This window comes from Aptenodytes patagonicus, chromosome 12 (genome assembly GCF_965638725.1).
Source record: "Aptenodytes patagonicus chromosome 12, bAptPat1.pri.cur, whole genome shotgun sequence".
Taxonomy (NCBI): domain Eukaryota; kingdom Metazoa; phylum Chordata; class Aves; order Sphenisciformes; family Spheniscidae; genus Aptenodytes; species Aptenodytes patagonicus.
In genome coordinates this window covers 10,508,574-10,529,575 of record NC_134960.1, presented here as the reverse complement: position 1 = coordinate 10,529,575, position 21,002 = coordinate 10,508,574, and the positions used below count along the sequence as shown (strand labels likewise).

Sequence of the window (21,002 nt, the reverse complement as noted above, 5' to 3'; positions counted from 1 at the left end):
GCAACACGGAGGAGCTGTGCTGTCTTTCTCTGGGGAATGGGAGGCGCTGGAGGGAGGAGAGGAGGAACAGCAGGCGCTGCGTCCAAAATCACACTTCCTGAGGCCTGTCCTCGGGCTCTGGGGGGGGTGGTGGGGGGTGGTGGTGTGAGTTCAGGGACCCGCCTGGGCCGGGGGGCTGCGGGGCCTGATGCTCTGTGAACCAGCACATCAATGACTTTCCCAGCCCGGAGCTGCGAAGGGCACCTTGGTGCCAGCTGACAGCCGCAGCCAGGGGCTGCAGCGACCGGTGGAGCCACGGCCGCGGTGTCCCCATGTCCTTGGTGTCCTCCCTGTCCGCCAGGCAGCTCGGCTGTGAGCCTGGCTCCCCGTGGCAGGGAGGCCTCTGCCTGCTCCAGCCGCCGGAGGCTTCAAGGGCAGGACAGAGCCCCGGGCTGGGCCGTGGGGGTCCCCCGCTCTCCGGGAGCGTCCGTGCCCTGCCGCGGAGCCCCTCACCGGGAACGGGGCGGGGGGGGCTCATCGCTGTCCTGCTTAATTAACGGGACGAGCTGACGCAGAGCTAATTAAAATTCGGACTTAAAGCGCTAATAGGAAACGAGGGCGATGCTGCGCTGCCCGGCCCGGCGCCGCGGGGAGCGGCCCCTCCGGCGGGGGCGCCACGGGGCGGCGGGCGCGGCGCCGCCCATTGGCCGCGGCGGGGCCGGCGGCGCGGCGGGCCGGCCAATGGCGGGGCGGGGCGCCCGCGGGCGCTGCTTCTGTTGCCGGGGCAACGGCAGCGGCGTTGGCAACGGTCTCCCCGGCGCCGCCAACGGGCGCCCCTCCGCCACCGGCCCCGCAGCCATGGCCAGCCCCGAGCGCCGCGGCGCCCTGCCCCAGCCCGGCCGGTACGGCAGGGCGGCCAGGGCCTCCCGGGAGCAGAGCCCCGCCGCCCCCAGCCCGGACGCCCTACCCCGGCGGGGCCTGGGCCAGGAGGAGCGGGGCCGCCCGGCCCTGAACCGGTGAGGGGCTCCGGCCCGGCGGCGGCCGAGCGAAGTCAGGCGTGGGGAGGCCGCGGTAGGGGCCGGGGATGGGGCTGAGCAGGCTCCCCCTGCCCGCCGGGTGTCGCATCTCCCTGGGCAGGGGAGAGACCAGCCTCCGGCCTCTTGCAGGTGGAGGGGAGACGTGGGCAGGGCGAGGTGGGGGCAGCCCCCTTCTCCCGCAGCCCCCGAGGACGGCCCCGGCACCATCGCCGTCGTGGGGCACAGCTGCCTCCTCTACCCCCGGCTGCTGGGTCGCGATTGCAGTGGAAGGACACTGCAAAGTGACGATGCCGTTGAGACCACGGCCCCGTGGAGCAGGGACGCAGAGGGGAGGTGGGAGGCAGAGCCGGGGACGGGCCCCCCCAGCCCCGCTCATGTGCTTGGGCGTGGGCAGGCGTGCGTCCTGTCCTCCTGCGGGCTGGGGCTCAGCGGGTGACACGCCACCTCCCTCCACGCAGGTCCCCAGTGAGCCATCAGCTGGGCCACCGGAATGATGGTCCCACCTGCACACCGGTAAGGCCCATCCCTGCCCCGCACCCAGCAAGAGGCATCCCCTGCCCTTTAGGCCTGCCCTAATGAGCTGTCCCCAGGTACAACGAGCCCTGCTGGCGCTCACTGTCCCGCTGGAGATGCTGCAGGCAGTGAAGGGCCGCATGCTGCAGGCCATGCGCAAGGGGCTGAGCCGCCAGACGCATGCACAGGCCAACGTGCGGATGCTGCCCACCTACATCTGCTCCACGCCCGATGGCAGCGGTAAGACAACCCAGCCTGGGGACGGGCTGCTCTGCTACCTGCATCCCCGCACGCCTTGCTGGACATGGCCCTGGAGGTGCTGGGGAGGGGTGCACCAGTATCCGGCCAGTTATGGGGTCCATAAGCTGCCCTTGCGCTGCCTCTACCAGTCCCCAGTGCAGTGGCAGAAGCCAGGAGCCAGCTCCCTTATCCCCTGTGGTGGTCTCAGGCTCTCAGGAGCCTCCCCCATGGGTGAGTGACTGTCGCTGGGACAGGATGAGGAGCAGATTTGGGGGATCTGCCGCAGGGCACGTCTCTGCCTGACACCACCTCTGCTCCCCTGTAGAGAAGGGCGACTTGCTGGTGGTGGAGCTGTGCCAGAGCCATGTCCGGACCCTGTGGGTGACCCTCCTGGGTGATGGGAACCAGAGCCCCCAAGTGATGTATAAGATCTTCGACACGCCGGAGGACATCATGAAGGGCAAGGGGGAAGCGGTACGAGGAGGCCATGGCAGAAGGTGGCTGGTGCTGGGCTGCCCAGCACCACGGAGGCTTGGCAGGGCTCCAGGCTGGTGCTGGGGCTTTGGGCTGCCTCCCGCAGCCTGGGTGCTGGGGAAGGGGGAGCAGCCGGTCACCCCGGCCGTGCCTTTGCAGCTCTTCGACTTCATTGCGCAATGCGTACGCCAGTTCCTGGCTGGCATCAGCAGCCCCCAACATCGCCTCCCCTTAGGCTTCGTCTTCCCCTTCAGCTGCAGGCAGACACGGCTGGACAAGGTGAGTGGGACAATCCTGCCCCACGGCCATGGACGCCTCCTCCCCAGCACGTCATCGGCGGGGAGCGGAGCCGGCCCGGTCACGGAAGCCAACAGCTCGGCCATGTTCTCTCCACAGGCCGAACTCATCTCCTGGTCCAAGGGCTTCAGCTGCAGTGATGTGGAGGGGAAGGATGTTGTGCAGTTGCTGCAGTCGGCCATCAACAAGCAGGAGGTGGGGGGCTGTGGGGGTAGGGGGGCCTGGCTGGGGGCTGCCCCCGTGGAAGGGCTAACAATGCTCTTGCTTTGCCCCCGGCCAGCTCTACCACGTGGACGTTGTTGCCCTGATGAATGACACTGTGGGCACCATGATGACCTGCAGCATGGGGGGAGAACCCTGTGAGGTCGCCTTGGTCGTGGGTGAGCAGCGGGCACCCCACATGCCAGGGTGGTGGGTGCTGGGGGGGCTGCGCCGGTGCTCACCCCCATTGCTTCCTGCAGACACGGGCACCAACAGCTGCTTCATGGCCGAAGCACAGCAGGTGGAGATGGCGGAGGAGACCAGTGGGCGGATGTGTGTCAACACCGAGTGGGGCTGCTTCGGGGACGATGGCACCCTGAGTGACGTCCTGACCCCCTATGACCAGCGCGTGGACCAGGAATCCTCCAGCCCCGGGGAGAGGAGGTGCTCCCCCCCCCCCCCCCCCCAAAAGTGAGGGCGGGGTGCCTGGGGCTCCCTGTCCATCCCTGAGCATGCCAGGCCCCACCAACAGGAGCACATGGCCCCCTGCGACACTCCTGGGTGCTCTCAAAGGGCTGAGGGGTGCCAGGGGGGGACGACTGACCCCTGCTTGGGCTGCACACAGGTTTGAGAAGCTGGTGGGCAGCCTCTACCTGGGGGAGATCGTCCGGCACGCGCTGACTGCGCTGGCTGCAGAGAAAGCGCTTTTCATTGGGAGCAGTGTTGCCGTCCTGAGGACCAAGGATGTGCTCAAGACCCAGCAGGTCCTGGAGATCATCGAGTGAGTGTCTGGGGACCAGGAGCTGCCGCAGGTGGGAGGAGGTGGGGGTGATGGGTGGGTGCCCCTGTCCGTGAGCGGATGGCCCCATAAGCCAGTGCTGTGCTCTCCCTTGCAGCAACGAGGAAGGCATGGCCAAGGCGAGGGGGGCTCTGGAGGCTCTGGGGCTGCGGCCAAGTGAGCGGGATTGCTGTCGGGTGCAGCAGATCTGCCGGGCAGTGGTGAGCCGTGCCGCCGCACTCTGCGCTGCTGGGCTGGCCGCCATCCTCAGCCACATGTGCCAGAGCCGGGAGCTGGAGCGGTTGGTGGTCAACGTCGGGGTGGACGGTGAATTGTACCGGGGCCACACCAGGTGAGGAGGGACACGGGGCTCCTGGCAGGGTTCCACCCCAGTGGGAAGCCTCATGCCCCACCCTCACCATCTTCTTCCTCCGGCAGGTTCAGGGAGATCCTGCAGAGTGTGACAGGGCTGCTGGCCCCGGAGTGCACGGCCACCCTCCTGCCCTCAGTGGATGGGACTGGGCAGGGGGCGGCCATGGTGACAGCGGTGACTTTGCGCCTGGCTGCCCAGCGCCGTGAGGTGGACCGGCTGCTGGCCCCACTGCGGCTCAGCCGCACTGACCTGGAGCGTGTCCAGGTGCTGATGAGGCGGGAGATGGAGCTGGGGCTGGGCCGGGAGAGCAACGCCAACGCCTCCGTCCGCATGCTGCCCACCTATGTCTGCGGCACGCCTGACGGCACTGGTGAGGGCCAGGGGCCTGGGGAAGGGGGTGCGGGGAGGCCGTGGCCCCGCTGATGCCCCGTGCTGGCTACCCACAGAGCGAGGCGAATTCCTGGCATTGGACCTGGGGGGGACCAATTTCCGGGTGCTGGTGGTGCGCGTGGCACAGGACGACATCCACATGGCCAGCGAGATCTACGTCATCCCAACCGCCATCATGCAGGGCACTGGCGAGGCGGTGAGGCTGAGGACCCGTGGCCAAGGGATGGGGCAGGGGGTGGGAGTTGCCTCCCCCCTTGCTGCCCACAGGCCCGGGAGGGGGCTGGGGGACCCCCCCACGGCATCGCCCCAGCTTGGCCCCTGAGATCGTGGCCACTCTCTGCAGCTCTTCGACCACATCATTGAGTGCATCATGGACTTCCAGCTGAAGCAGGATCTGATGGAGCAGGTCCTGCCGCTTGGCTTCACCTTCTCCTTCCCCTGCCAGCAGCTGGGCCTGGATAAGGTGAGGGGGTGTCTCCGGCCCCAGGGAGATGGGGAGGGCCCTGGTACGAGGCAGCTGCCCAGCCCCTGCTCCTGCCTCTCTTGCAGGCAGTGCTGCTGACCTGGACCAAAGGCTTCAGCGCCTCGGGCTGCGTGGGGCAGGACGTGGTCCACCTGCTGCGGGAGGCTGCCCAGCGCAAAAAGGTAGGGCAGGGCTGGGGGCCCATCCCCTGTTCCCGGGGTGCTACCCTGTACCCAGGCGGTGCCAGCCCCAGGAGCCAGCTGGGTGCCACTAAGTTGCATGTGTCCCTGTGTCCGGTTTGGCAGCACTTAGGGCTGAAGGTGGTGGCCGTGGTCAACGACACGGTGGGAACCATGATGTCCTGTGGCTATGATGACCCCAAATGTGAAATCGGCCTCATCGTGGGTGAGGAGCACCTCTGCACCCAGGGGATCTCCCATCCCCTCACCACCAGCCCACCTGGCCTGGCCACAGGTTGCCAGGCACCTCTGCTGTGGGGGTAGTGGGGGTGACACCAGCACGGGGCCCGCAGGGACAGGGACCAATGCCTGCTACATGGAGGAGATGCAGAATGTGGGCACCGTGGAGGGGGAGCAGGGCCGCATGTGCATCAACATGGAGTGGGGGGCCTTCGGGGACAACGGCTGCTTGGACGACATCTTTACCGACTTCGACCGGCTGGTGGATGAGAAAACAATCAACGCGGGCAAGCAGAGGTGGGCGAGGGCCCCGGGGTGGGGAGGGGGCTGGTTGGGGGGTGGCTGTGCCCGGCTAAGGCTGCCAGGGCTGTGCCCGGGCAGGTTCGAGAAGCTCATCAGTGGCATGTACCTGGGCGAGATCGTGCGCCACATCCTACTGGCGCTGGTGAAGAAACAGCTCCTGTTCCGCGGCAAGCCCTGCCCCAAGCTCCAGACCAGGGACATCTTCCAGACCAAGTTCCTCTCCACCATCGAGATGTGAGTGCTGGGCTCCGGTGGGTTCCCTTAGCCCAGGGTGGGGGCTGTGAAGCCAGAGCCCCAGGAGGGGGCCATGCCACCTCCAGCCCATAGGATGGGGATGGTGATGGGGACGGCAGTGCTAACGGTGCTCCTGGTCCGGGGCAGCGATGGGCTGGCCCTTCGGCAGGTGCGGGCCATTCTGCAGGACCTGGAGCTCCAGGCCAGCTTTGAGGACAGCGTGCTGGTGCGGGAGGTGTGCCAGACCGTGTCCCTGCGGGCAGCCCAGCTCTGCGCCGCCGGCCTGGCTGCCGTGGTAGAGAAGATGCGGGAGAACCGGGGCCTGGCCCGGCTGACCGTCACCGTGGGGGTGGACGGCACTTTGTACAAGATGCACCCACGGTGAGTGGGGCCAGGGGTGGCAGGCACCCATCAGGGACCCATGCCCTACGGCAGGGGTCTGGGGGAGCCATGGGGTGCTCAGGGTGGGGGGCACCAGCCCTCACCCTCCCCTCCTGTTCCCCCCAGCTTCTCTCAGCACCTCCAGCAGATGCTGCGGGACCTGGCGCCCAACTGCACCGTCACCTTCCTGCAGTCGGAGGACGGCTCGGGGAAAGGGGCTGCACTTGTGGCGGCCGTGGCCTGCCGCGGGGCCGAGCCCCGGGGGCAGCCACCACTATCACCCCAATAAAGCGCTTTACTCCGCACCTCTGACTCCTGGGGGGGGACACGGTGGGGGGGGGGGGGGGTGGCACACGGCCGGGCACAGCCCCACGTAGCAATATATATCGAATTTATTTACATTCACGTCCGGCAGACCCCCCGCCCGCGGCACCGCTATGTACATAAGGCCAAGTGTAAATACTTGAATGCACTTAATACAGAATTAAAAAAACGGTCTTTACACAACACGGCACGGGGCCCGGGGCCGCCCGGCCCCACACCCAGACAGCACGACGGCACCGCACGCACGACGCACACCCAGCGCCCCCCCGGCCCCCCGCCATGGGGCTGCGGGACCCCTGGGGCCGCGCTGAGCCCTACCGCCACCGCACTGGGGGGGAGCCCGGCCGCCGTGGGGCATGGGCATCCCTCTCTCGCAAGGGGGCCGGGCAGCCCTCCCCGTGGGCTGTGGGGCAGCAGGGGCCCGGGGGCCGGCCGGGGCCCCCCCTTGCCCCATGGCGGTGGTCCCCCGGGACTGGGGTTGGGCCGCGCTCAGCACTCGGCCTCGGAGACGGCGAAGAGGGCACCGTCCTGCTTGCCCACCTCAGCCACGGCGGTGGCCAACTGCGAGAGGTTGCCGTTGGGGAAGTGCCGTGCTTCCCACAGGTTGAGGATCATGGCCGTGGGGCTGGGCTTCGAGGCGAAGAAGCTGAGATGGCTGGAGGGGGGGACAGAGGGACCACGTCAGGGCACTGGGATGGCTCCACACCCCGGGACCAGCCCCATGCTGGCCTCACCTTGGGCACCATCCCGCTCCCAGGGTCCCACAGCATTCCAGCATCCATCCATAGGTGCAGGATGAGGCCAGAAGCCCCCCGTCCCATCCGCCGTGCCACCCCGTCCCCAGTGCTGTCCCCATCCCGGGCCACCTGTCGAGGTTGAGCTTCTGGGCCAGCGTCCTCCAGTCAGCTCCCCGGGTGCCCGGCGGGTCCAGGCTGCTGATGATCTTCTGGCGGATGAGGAAGGGGATCTTGAAGGCACTGGGGCCCACCAGGGCCGGGGCGCCCACCTCACTGTCGGGGACCAGCCAGTCCGAAAACCTCGTGTCCTAGGGGAGAGCACCGCGGGGGGGGATGTGAGCCCATCCTGGCGTCACCCCTGGGACCCCCCCGGCCCTGCCCTCACCTTGGCGATGTTGAAGTTGACAGTGAAGCTCTGCCCATCGCCTTCCACCTGCCAGACCCAGATCTTGCAGGCCAGCTCGCAGGTGCTGGGGCTCAGGCGCTCCAGGGTGAAGGTGCAGTGCAGGAAGGGCTGCAGCCCGCTCCAGATGTGGTAGAAGGGGATCTCCTGTGGTGGGGTGATGGGTGGGGGGGTCAGGGTGGCAGGGACACCCCCCCATCCCCATCCCCACCCACTGGCTGGGCTCCTCACCTGGTAGCTGGCAAGGAGCTTGCTCTTCCAGAGGGAGCTGGGCATGTCATGGATGGAGAGGCGCAGGTTGTGGTAGCTGTCCTTGAAGTGCAGCACCCGGGGGGCTCCGATCAGCTGCCCCCCCAGCTGCTTCTCCAGCTGGATCACCTCCTGCCAGCACAGGCAGCGGTCAGGCAGGAGCTGCTGCACCCCAGGAGCCCAGCCCTGCCTGCATGGCCGTCACCCCGAGCCAGGATGGGGGGGTGTTGCATGGGGACCTCCCAGTACCTTGAGGACATCCTGCGTGTCGCTGAGGCAGTACACGCGGATGTTGTACTCGAGCGAGGGGCAGGCGGCCGGCGCGAACAGGACCAGCTTGAGGCGCTTGGAGGCCGCCATGCTGAGGGACTCCCCGACCAGGGCGAAGCGCCCCAGCTGCTCTGTGAAGATGTAGCAAGCCTGCGCTTCCAGCTGGCAGTAATAGAGCTCCGTGCACGGCTCGGCACCCAGCTGCAGCACATCCTGCGACACCCAGGCAGAGATGCACCCCAGACACGGGCATCCCACCGCCAACCCCGACCCCCTCGAGCCCCACGGCGGGTGCTCACCTCCCATGTGCCCTCGCACGACTGCTTCTTCAGCCGGATGCTCCAGTTCTCAGCGCTGGCCTCCACGCAGTGACCCATGGCCAGGATGGCGGGGCGGGTGAGGAGGACCCCAGGGGGGCCGCAGCTGACGATGGGGCTCAGCAGCGTCTGGCAGCCAGCCAGGGGCAGCCTGTGGCAGCGATGGGGGCAGCTGAACAAAGCCAGCCCCCCCCTCCCCAGCAGCCCCATGCCCCGGCAGCCCCAGCCACGGCACCTACCTCACCTCCTCCTGCTTGTGCAGGGTCAGGTAGACCTCATAGATCTTCCCCCGTGGGATGGCATCAGGTGGGATGAGCAGGCTGATCCCTGGGGGGGGGAGGGCGCAGGCAGCGGGGGTGAGCCCCATGGGGACCCACCCGCACCAGGTGATGCTCTGGCACCCTGTGCCCACCCCACTGTACCTGTGTTGGGGATCATGAGCCGCCCCCCCAAGAAGTTGAAGGTGCCGTAGGCCATGTTGGTGGTGCCACGGGGCAGGGAGCGAAAGTAGCTCTGGGTGGAGAGCCGGGCCACGAAGTCGGCGCCCTCGATGGCAGGCGAGCTGTGGTGCAGCGTGTGCCGCCCGGCACCCAGCGGGCTCAGCAGGTGCCCGTTGGGCAGCTGGAGCTTGGCGGGGCCGTCCTGGCGTGGGCAGAGCGAGCCCTGGTAGGTCATGGTGGCGGTGCTGAGGTCGGGCTGGATGGTGAGCAGGCTGGGGTTGTCTGCGGCACAGAGCAGGGGGCCGTGGCGCTGGGGCACAGCAGGGATGGGGAGACCCCACCAGCAATGCAGCGGCACAGCCGGCCCTGGGGGGCATGGGGCACACAGCCTCTGCCCCATGGTAAGGACCCTATGGGGCACAGCCACCCCTGGGGGTTCAAAGGGCATCGAGGCCCTGCCCCATGGCACAGACCCTTGGGGCACAGTCACTCCTGGGGTCCCCAGCGCACACAGCACCAACCCAGGGCACAGGCCCTATAGGGACCAGGGACCTTATAGGACACAGAGCCCCTACCCACAGCCAGGGACCCTATGGGGCACAAAGCACTGACCCCACAGTCAGGGACCCTATAAGATAAGGTCCCTGTTCCTATGTCAGGGATCCCATAGGGGACAGACCCCTCCAGTCAAGGCCAGGGACCCCATGGGGAAGAGAGCCTGCTCTCAGAGCCTCCCCCAGGGGGACAGCTGCCCCCCAGATCCCGAGGGACACTGTGTCCCAGCACGGCTGCACAGCCCCATCCCTGCAGCCCTCGCTCACCGGCCTTGCTGGGCTTGATGCTGACGGGCTGGAAGCCGGCGGTGAGGATGGAGGAGTCGGCCACGTCGGCATCCAGGCCCCCCTTCTTGCGGCAGTACACCAGCACCCCCACCAGCAGCAGCAGCACCAGGCACACAGCCACGGCCACCAGCCCCACGTACAGCGCCACGTCCTCTGCGCCGGGGGTGGCTGCACGGGGCAGGGCATCAGCACCCATGGGCACCCCCAGTCCCCCATCCTGGGGGCCGTCCCCGCCGTCCCTGCTGTGCTCACCATGGCTGCAGAGCTCGGAGGTGCAGTTGCGGGTGTCCAGCTCGGAGCCACGGCAATCCCGGCCCCCATTGCGTGGCGCCGGCTCCGAGCACTCCCGGCTCCGCCAGTGGGTGCACTCGGCCCCGCACACTGACCACTTGCTCCACTCTGACCAGGCGCCATCCACTGCGGGCACAGACGGGGGTCAGTGCCCTGTTGCCATCCCCCTCCCCTGCCCCGGGGCCGGCAGAGACGGACACACAGGGAGTGAGAGGATGAGACACCCGAGGGGACAGGGACGGCGATGGGTGCAGCGGGGAGTGCAGCACTGGCATGGCGGGCACAGCATCGGTGCCCCAGGCAGGGCGGGTACCTGGGCAGAGGGTGGTGCAGGCGGTTTTCTGCACGTTTTGGCCCTCACAGAAAGCCCCCCCATTGAGGGGCGTGGGGTTGGTGCAGGTCCGGCTCCGCTTCTGCCAGCCCCGTCCACAGCTGGTACTGCAGCCCGACCACTGCGTCCACGTTGACCAGCCGCCGTTCACTGGGTGGAGAGGGACCCGTCAGCACCCCGCCGGGAGGGGGGATGCAGGGAGGGATAGGACAGGGAGGGTGACACCGGGGCAGCACGGTGGGGACTGGCACGGTGGGGCCATACCGTAGACGGTGATGGCGGCAGAGGCACTGCGGCGACGGGCCACGATGTTTTTGGCCACGCAGGTGTAGTTGGCGGTGTCGGCCAGGCGGGCCTGCCGCAGCACCAGGCTGTGCTCCGGCGTCACGTAGACATTGGCGTCCAGCGCCGGGTCCACCAGCTCCTCGTTGCGCAGCCACTCCACCTGCAGGACACGGGGACGTCACTGGGTGCCCGGCCGGGCCACCCCCTCAGGGAGCACCCACGGTGGCCCTGCGGGCAAGGGGCACACCCAGCTGCATCCTGACCTGCCGGACCCAGGGGCTCACCTCGGCAGGGGGGATGCCCTCAGGAGGGCGGCATGGCAGCACGATGCCCTGTTCGATGGAGACCTCCCTGGCCATCGGCTCCTGCTCGAAGTTCTTGCGCAGATCTGGGGAGGTGCAGAGGTGAGGGGCGGCCGGGGCCAGTGCCCTGTCCCACCTGGGCCACCACAGACACTCACAGGCGATGCGCACGAAGGCTTTCTGGCTCTTGGTGGTGCCAGAGGAGCTCCAGGCCACGCACTGGCACCAGTACTCCTCCAGCCCAAAGATCTTCTCCACTTGCTGGCGGGTGACCTCGATGCGCACCTCCATCACCGGCAGCCCTGCCACCAGCGGGCGGCACGTCAGCACTGGCACACTGGGAGCCATCCCCGTGGCTCCAGCCCCATGCAACCCCTCCCCGCCAAGATCAGTGCACGTGGCTCCTCGTGACCGGCGCCAGCGCTGTCCCTCCCGCTGGCGCTCACCGGTGCTGCGGTCGGTGCTCTGCTGCGTGACGTGGTCGCCCTGGTGCACCCACTCGCCGTTGCACTTGAAGTAGATCTGGGTGGCAGGGGTGGCGCGGCAGGCCAGGCTCACCGCCTTGTTCTTCACGATGTAGACGTCCTCCGGCTCCAGCTGGAAGTGCGGCAGCAGGTCTGGGGACGCACCGGACACCGGGTTGGCCACGGTCGCGCTTTGCTGAGCACCTGCGGGGAAACGGGGGCTTGGCCACCTCCAGCGTGCCTGAGCTGGGTGATCACTTGTCCCAGCATGGCCCTGTGCCAGTGGCCCCGTGCCCCGCCGCCGCCCCCCCGCCACCAGCGATGCAGCAGCCCCCTCCCGGCCCTGCCATTCATCAGGGAGAGCAGCCGCGTGGTGGCTGCACCCGCTGAACCCGTGCCGATCCCTCATGTCCGCACTTAGCGCTAATGAAAAGGAAATGTAGTGTGACCAACAAGGGCCATTGCTCACGCCTCCCGGGGCGCCCGCAGCCCCCCCTCCCCAGCACACTGTGAGGCACCAGCCAGGGGCCGCATCCTGCCCTGTTGCGCCCTGGGGTGGCACAGGGATGCAGGGCGAGCGGTGGGGTGTGCGCCCTATGCCCTGGTGACACGGCAGGGTGGCACAGTGGTGTGCCCTGTCCTGTGCCGCTGGCACCCGCCTTGGAGTGTGCCCCCAGCACACGGGGGCTGGCTGTCCCCAGGGTGACGAGGGCGGCTCAGGGTTGTACACACATCCCTTGGGGGGTCGAGCATCCCCCAGCTTTGCTTGGGGGCTGCGGATGCCACCCACCAGGGCAGGGTCCCCACGGGGACAGCAGTGCTGGGGACATGGCTTGTGGCACAGTCCCATGGTGCCTGCGTCCCCCAGCCCGGACGTGGCCAGGTGCCCCTGCTCCCCCCACCCCGCTGGCACCCGCTGCAGAAAGAGTTAATAAACCAGGGCCCTAAATAAGCATTTGATTAACAAACGATAAAATAGCGATTGTGTCACTGAATGAAGCTGTAATTGCTGCTGCTAATTGGCTGGTTAGGATTTAATAAGCAATTAAATGGGATGGAATGCGCAGTAATTAAGTGCGTTCTTTGGCAACCGCCCGCTGCCCCCCACATGCCCGTGGGACCCCTGATGCCCATGCTCACCCTGGCCAGCTCCTGCCTGGCACAGCCGCCTGTGCGACGGGGACAGGGACGCAGGGGACATGGGGGTCCCTCGGGCCCTGGCTGAATCCCCCAGGGGGGCTCTGGGCCCTGCTGCTCCCCCCAGCTGGATCAGGCCCCTCCGAGCCAGGGAGCGGGCGCCGAGCGAGCCTGCCGCGATGCCCGCCGGGACGGGCAAGGTACAGCAGCTAATTTACGCGGGGAAGATAAACGGCCACCATAATGCGCCGGTTATTACCCCATCAGCACTTTTACAATGTCGCTGGCAATTAATTTAATTAAAACCCCTGTCGGGGATATACAGGCATTTCATATTTCACTGGTTTAACGACCCCCCCAGCCGCAGCCTGGGGCCAGCCTAGGGGGTCATGGTGCGGACAGGCGCTGCGGTACCCGGTGTGGTGCCGTCCCCGGTGCCGGCTGCAGCACGGCTCGCTGCAGCACCTGTGGCTCGCACCACTGCGCCTCCCGCTTGGGCACCCCTGGGTGCCCACGCCACACTGCCCGCACTGGCACGTGGGGCTCCATGCTGTGCTGACTGGGGGGCTGAGACGGGCAGAAAGGCAACCCAATTTATTTATTAAATACCAGGTTTGCTGCTGCACAGCACCACCACTGCCTGCCCGGGTGGCTGCAGTGGGCATGCCGGGTGAATGAGGGAGCAGTGCTGTGGGGACCGGCCTCTTAATCACACGTGAAATAAGTACAGCGGTCGCCGGCTCTGTGTCTATCCATCATGGCCGAGCGGAGGGGCATGGAAAGCCCGGGGCCAGCAGCTATGGGTGGGGGAGGCAGGATGGGCATGGAGCCCCCCCCCCAGCTGCCCACCCAACCGGGGTGTCGGGTGCCTTGTGGGCAGGGTGGGACCACGGGCAGCAAATGAAGCTGGGGACATGCAGCAAGCGGCAGAGCTGGGGGGCTGCCAGGCACCCCGCAGAGCCCCTGGGTGGGATGCTGTCCTGCTGTTTGGCACCATGCTGGGCACCAGCAGGGCTCTACACTGTGGGTGGTCATGGACAAAGCCATGCAGCACGGCCAGGAGGCCGGAGCTGGCCTGGAGCCCCGGTGAGGGAGTGGAGGGGCTGTCGTGTGGGTGCCCCATGCACCACGGGCACCCCATGTATGACAGGTACCCCACGCACCGTGGGCACTGCATGCACAATGGGCACCCAATGCACCACAGGCACCCCATCCACAACGGGCACGCCGTGCACCCCATGGCCATCCAATGCACCACAGGCACCCCAAGCAGTACGGCTATCCCAAATACCACAGGTATCACACGCACCATGGGTGCCCCACGCCTTGCGGGCACCCCACGCCCCACGGGTGCCCCATACCCTGCAGGCACCCCATGCACCATGGGCACCCTCCCCCTGCAGACACCCCCATGCACCGTGGGCCCCCCCCACACCACAGACGCCACACACAGCATGGGCACCCCTAGCCTGTGGGCGTGGGCGCAGCGTGGGCACCCTATGGGCAGAGGCCCCCCACGCGGCACCATGCCGGCTCCCGCACCGCGTCGGCCTCGCCGCTCACCTGCCGCTGCGTTGCCATGGAAACAGGCAAGATGCTTATGTCACCTTGGCAAAGGGAACCAGGGAACTTCGATGGGGATGGGGGACAGGGACCGGGGGGGGGGGGATGGTAGGGCCCCAGCCGGCCATTGTCTCAGCAGCCAAAGGGGTAATTGAGAGCATGGTTTGCTACCAGCGCCAATAAATCATGGCCGATAAAGCCAGTGCATTAAGCAGGGCTTTATTATCAATTATCCCCCGCCCACGTGGGCTAACGAGCGTGCCGGCAGGCCTGGTGAAGGGGCAGGGTGCTGGGGGCTGGGCCGGGGAGCAGGGCTGCAGCACACACCTCGGGGTGCAGAGGGCATGGGGGCACTCCACTACAGGCTCTGAGCACCTACCTTCACCCCAGCACTGCGGGACCCCCAGCCGCTCCCGGCCCCCTCCCCATGCACAGAGCCACCCCTGCTCCCTGTGCCCCCCAGCCACTGCCACCCCGGCTGGCCACAGAGCCACTCACTATAGCGCCTGGCCCCCCCAGCATCAGAAACACCAGGTGTACTGGGGTTACTCGGCAGGGAGAGACTGCAGGAATTCCTGCTTCACTGCCCAGCACGGGGGGCACTGCCAGGACCCACCACATGCCAGTGGGTGCCCCCCCAGCCTGGTCCCTCTGGTGCTCAAGGGGCTGATCCTGCACCCGGCGCCGGTGCCACGCTCCCCGGTGGTGCCGAGAGCAGCACGCCGGGCACCTCGATGCCTGCTGTGGGGAGACGCTGTGAAGGTCAGTGTGTTCTTGGCGAGGAGAGGCTGCCCGCCGGTGGCTGCAGCAACGCCAGTCCCAGCACCGGCACGCCGGTGTGCACCCGCTCAGCACAGCTGTCCCCAGGAGGGAGCAGGCAGCTGCCGGCAGCAGGAGAGCGCTCTGATGGCACGGGTCCACCCCAAATGCTGCTGCCCAGCCGGGCCCAGTGCATCGGCTGTCCCCAGCAGGGCACCAAGCTGTCCCCGGCAGCCCTGCCCCAGCCTCCCTCTGCCCCCATCCCCTGCCTGCACCCCTGCCTGGTGCCGCGGCAAGGTGGGGACCTCAACGCCAGCACCTGCCCCTGACGGCTGTGCCCCCCTCCAGGGACCTCCCCAAATCCCCACATGCTTTGCAGCCGGCAGATTCAATCCCAGCTGGCGCCCCATCCATCGCGCCCGCGCCAGGCCTGGCACGCCATTAACATGAAAGATTTCCTTGCACTTCGCCGGCGCTCAGCCTGCACCCTGGCAGCAGGTAATTAAAGCAATAATTGCTGCTGATAGCACCGGCCTAAACGAGGGAAGGGTGGGCATCAGGGGGAGGGCAAAGGATGCCCGGCTGTGCCCAGGGCAGCCTGGGGGTGCCAGCCCTGCCTGCCGCCCCGCACACAGGGGTCCCCACCGCCAGCACTTTGCTCTCTGCAGGACGCGGAGGAGGAGAGCTGGCACGACTCACCGCCATCAAAAAGCTTGTCTGAGGCTTTGAGCCGGGCACCATCCTGCCGGGAGAGGCTGGCTCTGAGCCGCGATGAGCCAGTGCTGCCCCTGGGACACCCCCAGCCAGGGGCCGCAGCATCGTGTGGCACTGCCCAGCTGCCCGCAGTGGCTCCAATGCTCATCTGGAGCATCTGGGCATCAGCAAACGCTCCCCCTGCACCCACCTTCCCACCCCACACAGCCCACACAGTGATGCCAGCCGGGTGCCGGTGCCAGCCCCGGCTGGGCAGGGAGCCAGCAGGGTCAGATGCCAACGCCGGGCAGCACGGCCCAGCTCCCAGCCAGTCTGGCGCATGGTGAGCACCGGGGACGATGCAACGATGGGCACAGAGTGCCGATGCGTCCTCTGTGCTCCAACGGGCACAGTGCCCCCAGGGGTGTCCCCACCTGCCCCAGGACCGTGTCCCCAATTTCCCAGAGCGTCCCCATGAGCCGGCCACTGTCCTGCCCCCCAGGCGTGTGCCCCACATGTGCCAGCCCCACGGCCACGGGAGAGTCTGGGCAAGCGTGTGGCAGCGTCTGGGCGCTGATTAAGCAAGCGCTCGTTATGAATGAATTAGTCAGGCGGGTTTGCATGACAATGGAGCTGCCTAATTACGGATTTGAGCTGATAATGCTCTCCCCATTACATGCAATTAGCATGTGCCAGGCGGGCAGAGCTCCCGTCGGGCTGTGCCCTCGCCCCACCCCAGCACCCACCAAGGGGGCTGCATGGCCCCAGCCATGCCCAAGCCTGGCCCACACTGCCCTGTGCCCGGGGTCTGGGGACAACAATGCCAGCAAAGGCAGCTGGGGGTGGCAGCCCCTCCCCAGGGACCATCTCTGCCTGCCTGGGGGCTACCGGCCCAGGCACCCAGTGCTGGGCTCCCTTCCCCAGGCACCCATGGAGCCAGTTCCCTCTCGGCCCCATGGCACACACAGAGCCCTGTTCCCCGCCAGCCCCGGGTGCCCACTGAGCCCCACAGCCCCCCCCCCCCCCCCAGACCCAGCATACCTGCAGGACCCGTGCCAAGCCGTGCCAGCCCCCCATCAGCAGCACTGCACGGGGAGAGGGTCCCGTCCTGGCCCCGGCTCAGTGAGGGACCAGGGGGGCACCCCCAGCCCAGCCTGGCACTGGGATGGTGTGTGGGGGACGGGACCGGCCCAGCCCCACGTGCTGGGGTTGTCGCTGGGGTCCTGAGCCCAAGGGAGCCAAGCGGATTTCCTGACTCTCCTTTAACTGACAGTGAAGAGCAAATGCTCCCGCTGAGCCCCGGCCCCGCCATGAAGAGTGTCAAGGTCACCCTCAGCCCCGCGTCCCCACCGGAGGCGGGGGGAGCCAGGTGGGGGGCTGGGGAAGGCCCCTCCAGCCACACAACAGTCATGGGTGCCAGGGTCTGGCCCCATGGCTTCTCCTCCTCCCACTCATGGGTGGTATGTGGCTGTGACGGCAGCCCCACACCCCATAATAACCCTGCGGCAGCAAGGGCTGGCTGGAGGGGGCTGGGACCTGAGACACCCATCCTGTGGGCAGGAGCCCCAGGCTGGGCAGGGTCTGGGGGAGCCAGGGTGAGCTGTGATCTGCCTGACACCCACTCGGGAGCAGCACCCAAAGAGTGGGCAGGGGGCAGGGACAAGAGATACTGGGCAACTGGGCCTGACTAGGATGAGGACAGGGTCCCAGTTTGCACCGTCTGGAGCCAGCCCACCCCAGCCTGCCCGCGGGGAGACACGCGATGCATGGAGCAGTGATGGTGCCAACAGCCAGAGCAGTGCTGGCACTGAGGGTGCACCCCTGGGTGCAGGACAGGGCATGGCGGGACATGCACGGTGCATGGTCCCTGTGCCATCATCCCTCAGGAACCAGCACCAGTCCTGGGGTGGTCCCGGGCACTGCTGACCACCCAGATAGGATGGGCGCTCAGCTGCACCCATGGCTGTGAGGTGCCCATGGTGGCACCGGGGGTGCCCAGCCTCTGATGGCACCGCCAGTGCCCCAGTCCCCTCCTGCAAGCACCTGCCAGGCTCCTCACGGTTTGATGTAGTGCCAGCCCTGCATGGCACTGAGCCAGAACAAACAGCCCTGGGCGGGCTGCGTCTGCCGCGTGCTCGCGCTGACAGCCGGCACGGCAGCTTCTTGGCCGCCCGGCGCACGCCAGCCCTGCCCGCCACCCTGCCCTCCTGCCTGCCCCGCCGAGGCACCAGTGCCCAGCCAGGCGCAGGTTGTGGGGCGCTGATGGGATGCAGCAACCTGGGGTGCCAGGCTGTGGGGCACCAAGTTGTGGGGTGCAGTGGTCAGGGGCTGCCCGCTGGAGCCTGAGGGTCCCCAGCAGCCCGGTGAAGCCAGCGGCACCATGTGGCTCACATGCAGTGAGAGCAGAGCCCCTGGCCCCGGCCAGAGGAGCTGGGGCAGGTGCCGGTGTGGGTCACACTCGCTGGGGCGAGTGCCAGCCTGGGGGCAGGAGATGCTCTGGGGCCTGGCACTGGTTGCTGCAGATGCCAAGAGGAAGGGCCCATGGCAGTGCTGAGCCAGGGGTAGCTCCGGGGAAGGACCCTGCCCCTCTGCCCTTGCCCACCCGCCAGCGCAGCAGTCGAGCTGGGCAGCCCCTGTGCCTCGGGTGCTCGCCCCGCACTGCTGCCCACAGGTGAGCCCCAGCCCTCGCTGCTGCTGTCGCCCTTCCCCTGTGGGCACCGTCAGCAGAGGAGACAGCCCACACCAGGGGTGCTCTGCCATGGCTGCAAGGCAGGGACCCATTGCCTGGATACCTCGGTTCCCGTCCCCAACCTGTGCCTTGGTGCCCCTGGGGAAGGGGCATGCCGTGCCATGCCGTGCCATGCCAGGCTGGAGCAGCACCCGGTGTGCAGAGGCCCAGCCCTGCCATGTCTGTGCTGAGCGGTGGCCATGCAGGTGGCTGGGCTCAGTCGTGCCGCGGCCGGCTGTGAGCTGCCTACCAAGCGAGCGGCGGGGACGAGCTCCTGCACCGCACTGCCCCGAGCCGGCACTGGCACCGCCAGTCCCCCCCAGACCTCCCGCCGCAGAGTCAGAGTGGGGTGACCTGGCGCACCCCCTGTCCTGTTGTCCCCCACCTCCATCTGTGGGTCACCCCGGCCCCACAGGTGCTGTGGGGACAGCAGTGCTCCATGCCCAGCTGGGGGTCCGTACCCACAGCACCCTCCATAGGGGGTCCCCTGCACCCAAGGGGTGCCCACCCACCGCGCCAGCTCTGCAGTGTCTCCCTGCAGACGGGGCCATGCTGGGAGCGCTGGGCACAGGGTCCCCGGGGTGCCCGGCTGAGAAGGATGGGTGCGGGGAGCACGGGCGCTGCACCCCCCCCGGGTGCCCACCGTGCCCTCCCAGCGCACCGAGGCCAGGCTCGGGGATGTCTCCGGTGGCGGTAGGAGGGTCGGTGGGCTGGGCCCCCAGGGTTCAGAGGGGGTGCCCCCACCCCCGGACCCTCCGCAGAGTGCACGTCCAGCCTCGCGCAGCTCCCCGCCCCCAGCCCGGTCCTTTGTCTGCAGCCGCCACTTCCAGGCTGCCGTGACATCTGCCAGCAGCCGCCAGCCCCGGGCACCCGCCGCCCGCCCGCCGGCCCCCGCGGCCCCCCGCGGCCCCCCGGCCCGGCAGCTGGTGCAGCTCAGCCCCGGGGGTCCGGCCCAGCCCGCTCCACCAGCCGCCGGGTCCTGCCCGGAGGGGCAGAGCCGGGGGCAGCCGGGCTCCGGACCCTCCGCATCTGCGGCAACACCGACGCAGCCCCGCATACCCCCCCACGCCACGGCCACCCACGCGCACCTCCGCGGGGTGACAGCACCCCTCCAGGCTATCCCCCGTGCCTCGGCCAGGTGATGGGGACGGCAGGGACCCCGTGCAGGGGACAGGGATGTTGTGCGTGGGGGCAGAGATGCTGTGCGTGGGGCAGGGAGCTCGTGCGTGGGGCAGGGACCCCGTCCGCGGAGCAGGTCCGCTGCGGACACCCGTGCCCGGGGCTGGCAGGGCCCCGGGGGAGCGGAGCGGAGCCGTGCCGGCGAAGCGGCGAGCGCCAGCCCCCCCAGCGCGGGCAGCGTCCGGGGGAGTCGTCGGCTGGGCACGCGTGTGCGGCCATGCGTGGGCATGGGGCGGTGGGCGGCAGTGCTTGTCGTGGGGCAGAGCGCACGTCCCCTGCCCGGGAAGGCACCCGGCACCCCGCGGAGCCCCCGGTACCCCACAGCCGAGCGGGGGGCACTCCGCACCGGGAACCGCCCCCTGTCCCCCCAGCGCCCCGTCCCCGGGAGGGCACCCGGCTCCCCGCAGGACGCCCGCCCGCCGCCGCTCCCCGGGTGACCTTGCCCAGCGCCCGGTGCCGGGTCCCCGCCGCTCCCCCCCCCCCCCGCCCGGTGCCCGCGGGGGGCGCGCGGTGACTCACCGGCGGCGGCGAGGAGGGCAGCGGCGAGCAGGGCACCGAGCGGCCCCGGCGCGGCGGCGACGGCGGCGGTGGCGGCGGCGGCCCGGCGGCGGCGCGGCCGCGCACCCATGGCGCGCCCCGCGGAGCGCTGCGCGGCGCGGCGCGGGGCGAGGGAGCAGGGCGGGCCGCGCTCCGCGGCGCCCTCAGCGGGCCATGGCGCCACCGGCCCCGCCACCGCCACCGGCCCGGCCCCGCCGCTGCTGCCGCCCGCCGCCGCGCCGCTCCGCTCCGCCCGGGCGCCGCCAATGCGGGGCGGCGAGCGCGGACCCGCCCGCGGAAGGGACGGCGCAACAGCTGGGCGCGCCCCCGCCGCCGCCCCCCGCCCCGCTCCGCACCCCCGGCACCGCACCCCCCCCGCACCCTCCCTCTGCGTCCCACCCCGGCCCGGCGCGGGGAGTCCGCTACCCCTCCCGAGCGCAGCAGCCCCCGGTGCGGCACCCCTGGTTTGCACGCCCCCGAGCACCGTGCACCCCTCCAGCACGGCATCTCTCTCCCCCCCTCCCCGGGAACCTCCCCCCCCCCCCCCCCCCGGCGCAGCACCCTCCTGGCACAGCACTCACCCCGCACCCCGCTCTGCCCCGAGCCCCTGCTGCCTCCCTGGACCAGGTGATGCCCAGGGGTCCCCCAGCCCAGCCTCGCACCCCACGGGTGGGTGGGGAGGACAACCCCATGAGCAGAGGGTCCTGCTGGCACCCTGCCCTGCACCCTCCAGCCACCACGGCTCCAGCAGGTGAGCGCGGTGTCTTGTGCTGGGAAATGTCACGGAAGCAGGGCCACCGTCTTGGTGGGAATGTGTGCCACCCGTGGGGCCCCACCTCACCACTGTGCATGGGGGTCTGGCTCCAAGGTCCCCCACACTCAGCCAGGCTGGCCTCTCCCAGGGGATTTGGCTCTGCCCTGGCTGCAGGATGCGGCCCCTTCCCTCCCCATGCCGTCCCCGCACACAGGGGGTGGCACAGGCACCGGTGCCACACAGCCAAGGTGCCTGGCAAGCAGCGCTGCCATCACCAGCAGGCAGATCACAGTGTGGGCAAGGGGTGGGGGGTGA

At 68.9% G+C, this 21,002-nt stretch overlaps 2 protein-coding genes across 2 annotated transcripts; one reads left to right on the top strand and one right to left on the bottom strand.

The window, feature by feature from the left end:
- Positions 1–1,591: 1,591 nt before the first annotated feature.
- On the top strand, positions 1,592–6,380 carry HK3 (hexokinase 3). Its single transcript, XM_076349620.1, has 17 exons — positions 1,592–1,769; positions 2,095–2,243; positions 2,403–2,522; positions 2,640–2,735; positions 2,821–2,920; positions 3,002–3,185; positions 3,367–3,522; positions 3,638–3,871; positions 3,958–4,262; positions 4,339–4,478; positions 4,626–4,745; positions 4,832–4,927; positions 5,051–5,150; positions 5,278–5,461; positions 5,546–5,701; positions 5,849–6,082; positions 6,209–6,380. The coding sequence occupies exons 1-17, from the start codon at positions 1,592–1,594 to the stop codon at positions 6,369–6,371; spliced, it is 2,715 nt and encodes a 904-aa protein (XP_076205735.1). The 3' UTR covers positions 6,372–6,380.
- Positions 6,381–6,456: 76 nt separating this feature from the next.
- Positions 6,457–20,024, bottom strand: UNC5A (unc-5 netrin receptor A). The gene is made up of 16 exons (XM_076350177.1): positions 19,916–20,024; positions 11,320–11,541; positions 11,032–11,175; positions 10,856–10,959; positions 10,551–10,731; positions 10,269–10,436; positions 9,917–10,081; positions 9,644–9,832; positions 8,805–9,104; positions 8,622–8,709; positions 8,365–8,533; positions 8,045–8,278; positions 7,778–7,927; positions 7,529–7,693; positions 7,273–7,451; positions 6,457–7,061 (listed from the first exon to the last, which is right to left on the bottom strand). The coding sequence occupies exons 1-16, from the start codon at positions 20,022–20,024 to the stop codon at positions 6,896–6,898; spliced, it is 2,733 nt and encodes a 910-aa protein (XP_076206292.1). The 3' UTR covers positions 6,457–6,895.
- Positions 20,025–21,002: the final 978 nt, after the last annotated feature.

Bases quoted from the DNA above. Each gene is read 5' to 3' on its own strand.
- HK3 (XM_076349620.1), top strand. From the start codon at position 1,592: ATGAGCTGTCCCCAGGTACAACGAGCCCTGCTGGCGCTCACTGTCCCG. The intron at 4,263-4,338 runs GTGAGGGCCAGG...GGCTACCCACAG, and splicing joins CGGCACGCCTGACGGCACTG to AGCGAGGCGAATTCCTGGCA. The intron at 5,702-5,848 runs GTGAGTGCTGGG...GGTCCGGGGCAG, and splicing joins TTCCTCTCCACCATCGAGAT to CGATGGGCTGGCCCTTCGGC.
- UNC5A (XM_076350177.1), bottom strand. From the start codon at position 20,024: ATGGGTGCGCGGCCGCGCCGCCGCCGGGCCGCCGCCGCCACCGCCGCC. The intron at 10,437-10,550 runs GTATGGCCCCAC...CTCTCCACCCAG, and splicing joins TGCCGCCATCACCGTCTACG to TGAACGGCGGCTGGTCAACG. The intron at 9,833-9,916 runs GTGAGCACAGCA...TGCCCCGTGCAG, and splicing joins CTCCGAGCTCTGCAGCCATG to CCACCCCCGGCGCAGAGGAC.